Source organism: Geotrypetes seraphini, chromosome 3, assembly GCF_902459505.1.
Source record: "Geotrypetes seraphini chromosome 3, aGeoSer1.1, whole genome shotgun sequence".
Classification (NCBI taxonomy): Eukaryota; Metazoa; Chordata; class Amphibia; order Gymnophiona; family Dermophiidae; genus Geotrypetes; species Geotrypetes seraphini.
The window spans coordinates 29,165,670-29,177,928 of NC_047086.1; the positions used below are offsets into that span (position 1 = coordinate 29,165,670).

Genomic DNA, 12,259 nt, shown 5'->3' on the forward strand with positions numbered 1-12,259 from the left:
GAGCTCGGCGCGGTTTACAGTAGAAGAAATAGGAAGGAACTACAACAGAGGGTTAGAGGTAGAAGTGTGAAGAAAATTTAGAAGACTTGGGATGCTGAGATATAAGAGTTTCCTTGATTCTAAGTTGGAGGGAGACTTACATTTTTGAGAAAAGCCAGGTTTTCAGATGTTTTCGAAAAACTTGGAGAGCGCTCAAGTTCCGAAGAGGGGAGGTAAGGTTGTTCCAGAGCTCAGTGATTTTGAAGATGTGATGAAGGGGCGTTGAGTGGAGAGTCCACTCGTGAGTTTGTAGAAGACGACTCAAGTTGTCTGCTAGGGCATTGTCCGCCCCCTGAATGTAGGTAGCTTTGAGGAAGGTGTTGTGGCGGATTGCCCAATCCCAAACTTTCAGAGCTTCCTGACAAAGGGAGGCCGATCACATGCCCCCCTGCCTGTTGACATAATATATGGCGACTTGGTTGTCTGTGCAAATGAGGACCACCTTGTCGTGAAGCAGATGTTGGAACGCATTGAGAGCATTGAAAATCGCCCTGAGTTCCAGGAGATTGATGTGGCACTGACGGTCCGTGCTGGTCCAATAACCCTGATTGCTGAGACCGTCCAGATGAGCTCCTCAAGCATAAGTCGACGAGTCGGTCGTGAGAACTTTCTGGTAGGGGGGTGTTTGGAACAGCAAATCTCTGGATAGATTGGAGGATAGCATCCACCAGCGAAGAGACTGTTGCAGAGCAGGAGTGACCTGGATGTGTCGAGACAGAGGGTCGGATATCTGCATCCACTGAGATGCCAGGGTCCACTGAGGAATCTTGAGGTGAAGTCTGGCAAAAGGAGTCACGTGAACTGTAGAGGTCATGTGGCCCAGAAGAACCATCATGTGTCTCGCCGAGATGGATGGGCGAGAGGACACCGAATGGCAAAGATGGAGGAGAGCTTCCAGGCATGGAGGAGGGAGGAACGCTCTGAGTTGGGTGGTATCCAGAACAGCTTCGATGAAGGGAAGAGTCTGGGAAGGTTGTAAATGGAATTTCGGGAAGTTTATCTCGAACCCCAGGTGTTGCAGTAACCAAATCGTCTTCTGGGTCGTGAGGACGACTCCCTGAAATGTGGAATCCTTGATGAGCCAGTTGTCCAGGTAGGGGAACACCTGGAGACCATGGCTCCTGAGCGCTGCGGCCACCATTACCAGGCACTTGGTGAAGACTCTGGGTGATGAGGCCAGGCCGAAAGGAAGCACTTGGTATTGAAGATGAAGATGTCCCAGCCTGAATCTGAGGTATTGACGCGAGGCCGGATGAATGGGAATGTGAGTGTAGGCCTCCTTGAGATCCAGAGAGCATAACCAGTCGTTCTGCTCGATGAGGGGATACAGGGATGCCAGGGTCAACATGCAAAATTTTTCTTTGACCAGAATCTTATTGAGTACCCTGAGATCCAAAATGGGGCGCAGATCGCCCGTCTTCTTCAGAACAAGGAAGTACCGGGAGTAAACACCCTTGTTCTGTTGAGCCAAAGGGACCGGCTCAACAGCCCCCAGCTGCAATAGGGCCTGAGCTTCCTGAAGAAGAAGGGCGGTCTGGGTCAAGTTAGAAGGATACTCTCTTGGAGGATGTTCCGGAGGAACTTGATGGAATTGAAGAGAGTATCCCTCCTTGACGATGGAAAGGACCCAGAGGTCGTTGGTAATAGTCGTCCATCGATGGTAAAAATGATGGAGACGACCTCCAATCGGTGGCAAAACTGAAAAAGGCAGAACGACAAATGTTATGCCCTCTTTGAGACAGTCAAAAGGGCTGAGGAGACTTAGGGACAGCAGACGATTGTGGCTTCTGTTGCTGCTTTTGAGGATGCTGCCTCTTAACAGGCTGACAGATAGGAGGAGCCTGTTTAGGTGGGTAACGTCGCTGGTAGATCAACGGCATGATGGATGAGGAGGAGCAGGCTTGGGCTTCGGACGGAGGATGGACTGGAAAGACTTCTCGTGGTCCGAAAGCTTCTTGGTCGCTGCCTCAATGGACTCATCGAAGAGGTCGGTACCAGTGCATGGGACATTGGCAAGCCTGTCCTTGAGATTGGGGTCCATGTCAATGGTCCTGAGCCACGCCAGCCGGCGCATGGCCACCGAACACGCTGTGGCCCGAGCAGATAGCTCAAAGGCATCGTAGGAGGACTGCATCATCTGCAAGCGGAGCTGGGATAGTGAAGCTAGAACCTCCTAGTACTCAAACTGTGCTCCAGGGTCCAGATAGGGCATGAACCTCTGGAGGACAGGCAGGAAAAATTCAAAATATGTGATGAAGTGGAAGTTGTAATTCAGAACTCTGGAGGTCATCATGGAGTTCTGGTAAATTCTCCTGCCGAACCGGTCCATAGTCTTGCCCTCCCTACCAGGTGGAACGGTGGCGTAGACCTGGGAGGGGTGAAACCGCTTCAGAGAGGAGTCCACCAAAAGGGATTGGTGGGAAGAGTTGGGAACCGTCAAACCCTTTATGGTGTACTGTGCGGTACCTGGCATCCAATTTGCCCGGCACAGCGGGGATGGAATAAGGTGTTTCAATGCACCACACAAAGGTCTGACCCAGGAGCTTGTGTAGAGGAAGATTGAGGGATTCAGCAGGTGGTTGAGGGAGGTGCATCGTCTCCAAATACTCTTTTGAAAATTTGGAACCTGTGTCCAGTTGAATGTCCAAATCGATAGCCATCTGCCAAAGGAACGAGGAGAAGGATAGCTGGTCAGCTAGAGCCGGGCCTCGAGAAGGACTCGAGGACGTCGAGGCCTCTGGATCCAATGAGGATGGGAATCGTGATGGTGAGATAGACCCCAGTGAGTCCTTGAGCTCTGGTAGCGGAGGCGGAGAAGTAGCCGGTGGGGAATACTGCAGAAACGGCTGTTTTCGATGAGGCGAGGCATGCCTGGACGAGTGCCTCGATGAATGCCTCGATTGATGATGCGAGCTGTGTCTGGACGCCGGTCTCGATGGACGAGGCGAGTGTGTCTTCGCTGAGGCCCCCAGATAGTGGATGGGGTTGGAGGCCGTTGATCAAAGCAGGGGTGGATGGCTGGCACCACCCCGAGGCACCCGCAGAGGCTCGAGCCCCTGCATTGGGTGGATCGGCTCCAACGAAGGCACTTGCAAAGACTCTACTCCTTGCATCGAGTGAATCAGTTCCAACGGAAGCATGGGCAAAGACTCTGCTCCTTGCGATGCATGCACCGATGCCAGACCAGACACTCGCAGAGACTCTGCTCCCTGTAGAGAGTGTGTGTACCGCTGAGGCACTGGGGGTGGCTCGACCTCGCGGGAGGCCTCCACGTGCCCAGGCTGGATTTGAGAGAGAAGCTTAGGCCCTATGGTGGTGAAGAGCTCAATGAATTGCTTCTCTAGCAAGGTCTGGAACGAAGCCGGCAAAGATGGAACCGCATCAGCAATGGGACCACCTGCTCGGGCCTCGCGCTCTTTAGGGGCAGTGTGTGAGTGCTTGGGCTTGGAAGCCTTGGGCACTTTTAGCACTACCGGTGGAATAGGCTGCTGTGCTAACTGTCCTGAAGAGACCTAGGAAGGCATCGCAGCGGGCGCTAGAGTCGGAGCCGGCATGAACGATGCAGGCTTGATGAGACTCGGCGCCGCAGAGGTGGAAGGCTGGGGAGCAGCGGATGATGTCGAAGGTGAAGGGCCCTTCAATGAAGACTGCTCCGTTGAGGACTCCATGCTGAACAGCGACTCCCACAAGACGCAACGACGCTTGAAAGCACGTGCGGTGAGTGTGGAGCAAGGCCGGCACGTTTCGGAAGCTGTTGAGGCCCGAGACACCGAATACAGCGTCGATGAGGGTCCGTTAGCGAAATCGCGCGCTGGCACTTGGCACACTTTTTAAAACTAGTGATAGGCCGGGACATAGGCCAGAAAAGCTCCGCCACAAGATCGAAGCCGTGGGGCTGCGGCCACATGGTCTGCCTGGTCGAATGGATAGAAGAATTTTTTATTTTTTTTTAAAACAAGAAAGAACGAAGAAAATTAGCGATTAAGAGTAAAATAACCCAAAACCAGTGGCGTACCTAGGGTATGTGGCACCCGGGGCCCATCATTTTTTGACACCCCCCCCCCATGTAAAAATTTTTTTTTTTTTTTTTTGCAATAACCATGAAATGGAATAAATGGTCAGAATAGAAACAGGCAGTGAAAATTTTCTTTTATTGAACCTCATATATGTAACCATTATTCCAAACATAACATAACATAAATTATGTCTAAATTGTCATGACATTAGAAGTACATATGGAGTAGTTGCAGGTGATGCTTGGGACAGTTCTGATTGTGTTAGTTCGGTTTTATGTGTTTTTTGAATAGAAGGGTTTTTATTTCTTTTTGAAGGTTTTGCAGTCTGTGGTTGATATCAATTGGTTGTAGAGTTGGGGGTCGAGTGTTGCAGCTCGAATGGCTAGGAGGTTGTCGAACAGTTTTTTTCTTTTGACGTTTTTGGTTGGAGGGTGTGTGAATGGTGCACAAGTTCTCCTATGTCTGTTTGAAGTGGATTGAATTATTTAGCTGAAGAAATTAGTTACCCCCCCATTCCACACACATTAATTCTCTTCCATTTTTGTTCCCATTATAAAAAAACACTGATAAGTTCCCAGGAAAAAAATACATTAAAATAAGAAGTGAAAACAAAGGCCCCTACAGATGAGAACATAACATAAGAATAGCCTAACTGGGTCACACCAATGGTCCATCATGCCCAGTAGCCCATTCTCATGGTAGCCAATAGTGCTGTCCGATTCAGAGAAAAATATTTCATTCGATTCGATTCACCCTGTTGAATCAATTTTTCGATTCGATTCACTGTTAATGACACCGCTTTTTAAGTTTAAACAAAGTACAACAATAAATTTCACAACAACAATAAATTTCACAAAGTACTTAAAAAAAAAAATCACATTTTTCCATTAAAGCAGTTCAGGAGACATTTGCTTGAACAGTCTTTTTTCCCAGTCCATAAGCAAGCAATATGAAAAAGATTTCCTTAATTATCTACTCAAACATTTTTGCTATTTACTTTCATTGTACCTAGACTATTATTCAGTAGAAAAAATTTAGTTTGTTCAATCAAGCAGAACATTCACTCATAGAAGTCCAATGTCCACACAGGATTTGATTTAACAAACCAAATTTTTTCTACTGAATAATAGTTTAGGTATACTGAATAGCAAAAATGTTAAAGCCACACAGAAAAGCAGTAAAAGTCAATAGGTTCTCCAAGTGGGAACAACCTGATGTCTCAGCACTTGAGGAAAAGACCACGTAATAATGTTTATAAGATAAATCATATAAATGATTATACTGAAGCAGGGTGTCCTCAGCGTGAGAGGTAAGCGAGAGGAGAGAATTCTCCAGCGCTTTACACAATAAGGCACAGGTTAATCACCCTCTGCCTGCAGTGCACACCATCATAGGACACCTCAGGTGTGCTCAAATTAATCAATGTGATAAATTAAACAGTAATAAACAATTGGTCAATCACAAGAGTGCAAGATCAAACAGGTTGTTCCCACTCAGAGAACCTATTGACTTTACTGCTTTTCTATGTGAGTAGATAATTAAGCAAATTTCTGATAGCCTACAGAACTGATTCTCACCTTCCATCCCCAGCCCCCAAGACTTACCAGACCCCCCCCCTGCCGATGTATTTACTTACTGCCTGAACTGGATATTAAATCGTGGGGAAGAGAGGAGAAATGCGGGGAAAGAGCCAGCCAAAACTAGTATTTGTTGCTGCTGAGTGCACCAATCCAGGGCAAGCAGACGCTTCCCCCATGTCTTAATAACAGATTATGGACTTTTCCTCCAGGAATTTGTCCAAACCTTTCTTAAAACCAGCTACGCTATCTACTTTTAACATAACTTCTGGCCACTTCATTTTTAAGCTTATATCTTTCCTTCCAAACAGAGACCTTGCTAGATGTCAAATACAGCACAAGGTAACTTCACACGGACTTAACTGTGCAGGAAATGAATATCCTCATACACCCACCATATAGTGCAAAAATGTGCAAAGGTCTGTTTTTTTCTTTCGATCACTACATAGCCTAATGCCACACAAGCAGCGCTGTTACAAACATATTCTGAAGGTCAATGCTAAGGTTGACAAAGTTTCCTTCCTTGGACCAGAAGGAGATACTGACAAACCACTGGAAGAGATTCTAAAACAACTACCCAGAAATAACACCCAAAGACCCACTCAGTGTGTGAACCAGTTGAGTGGAGTGGACTAACTGGGGGTGGAAATGGGCCCAGAGTTTGCTCAGCAGAATTTCCCAGACTACCTCTTCCTCTCAACACACTGACATGCTACCACCACCACCAACACTAGGAACACCTCACCGAGTATGCCAGCAATGCTTATAAACTTTATAAAACACATTATTATATTTTCTTATAAAGCATATATTTTAACTGAACTCAGCCTTGCCATTCACAAAAATAGAAAAGTTCCCATTTCAAGCTGTCTCATGTACACTTTTCAAATCTAACATATTGTAATCACAAAACAGAAAATAAAATTATTTTTTCTACCTTTTGTTCTCTGGTCAATATTCAAATCTTGTTGGTCCCAGGCTCTTGTTGTCTTGCTTGCCAGGGTCTCCTTTCTCCGTGCTAACCATCCGTCTGCCATCTCTGTCCTCCCCTTCCGTTTCCCTTCCCTCTCCCGGAGATCTGGCATCTTTCCTTTTTTTGTCTCGATCTACAGATTCACCTTTTCTCAACTCCCCACCACCCCAGGATCCACCATCTCTCCCTTTCTGTTCCCAACTATCCTCCTATCCAGTATCTCTATCCCCCCTCCACACCATCCCCTGTTTCCAAGTTCTCTCCCTTTCTGTTCCTTCCCTCCCTAAATCCCATTATGCACCATCTCTCTCCCACTCCTCTGTTTTTAGACCCATTATTTCTAACCCCCAAAGTCTGGCATATGCACGTATCTTTGAACCCCCCCTTCCCTCTCTCCCTCTGTGTACTTTTACACCAGGACCCCCCTCCCCCGAAGGTCTGTCCCCCCTCCGAAGGGCTACACCCCACCCCTGAAGGCCTGCACCCCCCCGAAGGACTTTACCTCCCACCCAAAGGTCTGTCCCCCTCTGAAGGCCTAAACCCCACACCTGAAGGCCTGCACCCTCCCCGAAGGATTGTACCCCCCACCCGAAGGTCTTTCCCCCCCTGAAGGCCTGCACCCACCCCGAAGGCCTGCACCCACCCCGAATGGCTGCACCCACCCCAAAGGCCTGCACCCACCCCAAAGGCCTGCACCCCCCCCCGAAGGTCTGTACCTCCTGAAGGCCTGCACCCCCCTGAAGGCCTGCACCCCCCCTCGAAGGCCTGCACTCCCTTGAAGGTCTGCACCCCCCCCGAAGGCCTGTCCCCCACTTGAAGGCCTGTCCCACCCCCTTGTAGGCCTGTCCCCCCTTTAAGGCCTGCCTGCCTGCCTTTCCCCCCCTTGAAGGCCTGTCCCCCCTTGAAGGCCTGCACCCCCTTGAAGGCCTGCACCACCCCACTCGAAGGCCTGCACTCCCTTGAAGGTCTGCACCCCCCCCGAAGGCCTGTCCCCCACTTGAAGGCCTGTCCCACCCCCTTGTAGGCCTGTCCCCCCTTTAAGGCCTGCCTGCCTGCCTTTCCCCCCCTTGAAGGCCTGCACCCCCTTGAAGGCCTGCACCACCCCCCTCGAAGGCCTGCCCTCCCTTGAAGGTCTGCACCCCCCCCCCCCGAAGGCCTGTCCCCCACTTGAAGGCTTGTACCACCCCCTTGTAGCTTCTCCCCCCCTTGTAGGCCTGTCCCCCCCTTGAAGGCCTGCCTGCCTGCCTTTCCCCCCCTTGAAGGCCTGCACCCCCTTGAAGGACTGCACCCCCCCCCCGAAGGCCTGCACTCCCTTGAAGGTCTGCACCCCCCCGAAGGCCTGTCCCCCCCTTGAAGGCCTGTCCCACCCCCTTGTAGGCCTGTCCCCCCCTTGTAGGCCTGTCCCCCCTTTAAGGCCTGCCTGCCTGCCTTTCCCCCCCTTGAAGGCCTGTCTCCCCCTTGAAGGCCTGCACCCCCCCTTGAAGGCCTGTCCCCCCCCCTTGTAGGCCTGTCCCCCCCCTTGTAGGCCTGTCCTCCCCCTTGTAGGCCTGTCCCCCCCTTGAAGGCCTGCCTGCCTTTCCCCCCTTGAAGGCCTGCACCCCCTTGAAGGTCTGCACCCCCCCAAAGGCCTACACCCCCCCCGAAGGCCTGCACCCCCCTGAAGGCCTGCCTGCCCCCCTTGAAGGCCTGCACCCCTTGAAGGTCTGCACCCCCCCCGAAGGCCTGTCCCCCCTTGAAGGCCTGCCTGCCTGCCTGTCACCCCCTCCCCCTTGAAAGCCTGCTTGCCTGCCCGCCCGCCCCACCCTGAAGGCCTGATGCCCCGACCCACCCCGAAGGACCGCTCGCCCCCCTGGCCTCCCCGCACCACCTATGAACAGCCGCAGCAGGATCGCGAAGTCAGCGTCAGCGATCCCTGCGCTGCTTCCTGCGCCACGGTCCCGCCCCTCCTCTGACGTCAGAGGAGGGGCAGGATCGCGGCGCAGGAAGCAGCGCAGGGATGCTGACGCTGACTTCGCGATCCTGCTGCGGGCTGCTTCACAGGTGGTGCAGGAAGGTCAGTGGGGCGAGCGGTCCTTCGGGGGTGGCGGGGGACTGAACGGCAAGGCCGGGAACACCCCCTTAGGGCTGGTACCCGGGGCGGCCCGCCCCCCCCCCCCGCCCCCCCCTAGGTACGCCACTGCCCAAAACCGTGGACTTTAGAAGGCACAAGTGAAAAAACTTCACGCAGAGAGTCAAAGACGGACTTCTCGGCTCCGCGGAAAAGTAAGAACTGAGGAGACGCGCCCTGGTCTGGGTGGGAAGGCACTCGCACATGCGCGGTGCGGGCGACTCGAAACTTTGAGTTTCTTCAAGCAAGACTGCTTGTGAGGTGTCCGCATCGGGGCTCCGTTGGATCACGTCACCCATTAGTGAGAATACCTGCCTGCTTGTCCTGGGATAAAGCTATATAAAAAAAGGGTTTTCAGTCTGCTTTTAACAAGGGAAGAGAAAGGGCTTGATGGACAAACTCGGGTAATTTATTCCAGGGTTAGGGGGCAGCTTGATGAAAGGAACCAAATCTGGAATTGGAAGTGAAGGAGAAGAGTAACGTTAAGAGTGACTTATCTGAGGAATGGAGTTCTCTGAGTGGTGTATAAGGAGAGATAAGCGAGGAGGAGATATTGAGGGGCAGCAGAATGAACACACTTGTAGGTCAGAAATAAGATCTTGAACTGTATGCGATGGCAGATAGGGAGCCAGTGAAGTGACTTAAGGAGAGGGATGACATGAGCGAGGTTGATAGAAGATGAGTCGCGCAGCAGAGTTTTGCGCGGATTGTAAGGGGGAGAGGTGACACAAGTTACAGGGTAAAACAAGTTACAGGAACAGAGAAAAATGCAAATCTGTGTTAAATTGTGCTACCCAAAGACGCCTGAGGCAACAGAAAACTTCTGCACCTACTCAACCTAAGTAGCAGCTCTCTAATGCTTGACTAAAGGCTAATTCAGTAAGAATTCTTTTGTGCTGAAAGTGTTTTTCACACACCATTAGACAACAAGCCCTTAGCAGTACATCCTCTGATTTCTATATTCATGAAAGACCTTTAACAATACCAAGCTGCCTCTGAAACTTCCAGCAGTGGCTTGGGACCTTAATGTGGTGCTTTCCACACTCATGAAGCCTCCATTTGAACCACTGTCCATCTCTCAAGCACTTCACTTGGAAAGTTTTAGAGTTTCATCTCAACCAGTCCTTTAATCTTCTGGTATTTTTTCTAAAGCCACATGCTCATCCTGGTAAGGAAGCACTTCACACACTGGATTGCAAATGTGCTCTAGCTTGCTATTTGGATAGAACCAAACCTCGCAGAACTTCCACTCAGCTGTTCCTGTCATTTGACCTAAACAAGTTATGTACCACTACAACCAAGAGAACAATCTCCACATAGATTGCGGACTGTATCTTGTTCTGCTATGCTCAGATTGGTCCGACACTAGAGGGTTGAGTTACCTCACATAAAGTGAGAGCAATGGCAATTTCAATAATCTATCTATGCTTTGCTCCTATTGAGGACATCTGTAAAGCAGCCACCTGATTCTCAGTTCATACGTTCACGATTCACTACCGTTTGGAAAATCTTTCTAAGCAGGATAGTCAGTTCAGGCACAAAATTCTCCAAAGTTTAATCTTCAACTAGAAGCCAATTGCCCTTCAACCCTCTTTGTTAGCTGAAGAGTTCCCAAATGTGAGAATATCTAGGAATAATCAAGAAGGGTATTACAAGCAGAATGAAAGAAGTTATCCTGCCGTTTATTGGGTGATGGTGCGCCTGCATCTGGGGTACTGCGTCCAATATTGGTCACTGTACCTAAAGAAGGATATGGCAATATTCGAGAGGGTGCAGAAGAGAGCGACGCGTTTGATAAAAGGTATGGAAAACCTTTCATACGCTGAAAGATTAGAGAGACTGGGGCTTTTTTCGCTGGAGAAGCGGAGACTTAGAGGGGATATGATAGAGACTTACAAGATCACGAAGGGTATAGAGAAAGAGGAGAGGGACAGATTCTTCAAACTTTCGACAACTACAAGAACGAGAGGGCATTCGGAAAAATTAAAAGGGGACAGATTCAAAACAATGCTAGGAAGTTCTTCTTCACCCAACGGGTGGTGGACACCTGGAAAGCGCTTCCAGAGGGCGTGACTGGACAGGGTACGATATTGGAGTTCAAGAAGGGATTGGACAATTTTCTAAAGGAAAAGGGGATAGAAGGGTATAGATAGAGGGTTACTATACAGGTCTTGGACCTGATGGGCCGCCGCGTGAGCAGACTGCTGGGCATGATGGACCTTTGGTCTGACCCAGCAGAGGCACGGCTTATGTTCTTATGTTGTCCAGAAGTCTGAGAGATTTTTTGGCTTCAATGTCCATGCATAGCAGTTCTAGAAACATGCCTCAAGTCATGTCATTAAGCTAATTACATCAACTTCAGAAAGAAAGAAGGGTGGGTTTGTTTGGCCACAACTGCTATGCTCAGAGAAACAACTGAATTTCCAGTCCCTTCCTAAAGGCATTTTGTTATTCTGAAGCTCAACCACCACTGTTCCAAACCTCCATTATTTCCAATCACAAAGCCTCTTGACTCCTTTTCTAAGGGCCAAAATATCTGCATATTTCAGTTGCCTATAGATAAACTTTACAGCAGATTAGGAAATAATTTATCAGCTGAGAGCCTTACCTCCTCTTTAGCATATTTCAGCTTGTGTTCTCTCTTTACTGCTGGGTCAAACGTAGTCTGTGGAAGCCACACTTGAATCTGTAGCAAGCCCATGTTCACCCACAAGGAGCCTCTCCGGGCAGGCTCTGAAAGGCTCTTTGTTTCATTCCCATTTCCTGAGTACTGTTGCAAGCAGGTCAGTAAGAGCCTGAGGATGTCTTCTGGCAGCTTTCCCTGAACGGTCTCTTCCATAAGTATTTTCCTAACATACTGACAGGTAGAAGGGTTCCTGGAAGGGAGAGAGTTACAGTACTCTACATACTCATCCTGCAGGCTTCCTGGCACCAGGTCCTTCAAAGTCATTAACTGCCAGCACAACAGCACCCCTTGTAATCTAGAATCCGTGCTCCTAGAGGAAAGAAGAAACCAGAACGGGTCAGATGGGAAGCTAGAATGTTAAAACTCCCTTTCAGCACATGAAACAAGGTGATGTTCACACTGGAGGGAAACATCATCAGTTTCAGAGTTTATTTGAGCATATTAAAAATACACTAAAGAATTTTGGCATGTAAAGTTCTTATTAAAAAAAAAAAAAAGTTCTGACATAACAACTTTGTAAAAAGCAAAATTAAATATTAATACTCTAACAATAAAGAGGGCAGGCTAATAACACAGATTTTCCAGCTCAGTCAAACAACCAAAAAGGGACCATCCTTAGCTTGCAATTGAAATTCTATTCTAGACTAGAATATGACCAGTCAAAAAACACTTTATTGGTATTTAATTTTGTTCACAGATCATAAGATAAAGATTCCCAATCTTCCTTGAAAAAAAAAGTATACATACTCATAAATCATCAAACCTTGATAAGCCATCATAATCTTTGACTGGTTGTGCCCTCTACAAATTCAAATTCTACCAAATAATAAATACAATACAGCAAGCTTATTTTTGTAGCTG

The 12,259-nt window shown here is 49.0% G+C and overlaps 1 protein-coding gene across 2 annotated transcripts in view; it reads right to left on the reverse strand.

Moving 5' to 3' along the window:
* MDN1 (midasin AAA ATPase 1) overlaps nucleotides 1-12,259 on the reverse strand; it is a 943,760-nt gene that overhangs the window by 291,105 nt on the left and 640,396 nt on the right. For both annotated transcript variants that reach the window (XM_033936734.1, XM_033936735.1), the window contains exon 61: nucleotides 11,321-11,708. In XM_033936734.1, coding sequence (XP_033792625.1) covers nucleotides 11,321-11,708 — 388 coding nt within the window. The remainder of the gene's footprint in view (nucleotides 1-11,320; nucleotides 11,709-12,259) is intronic.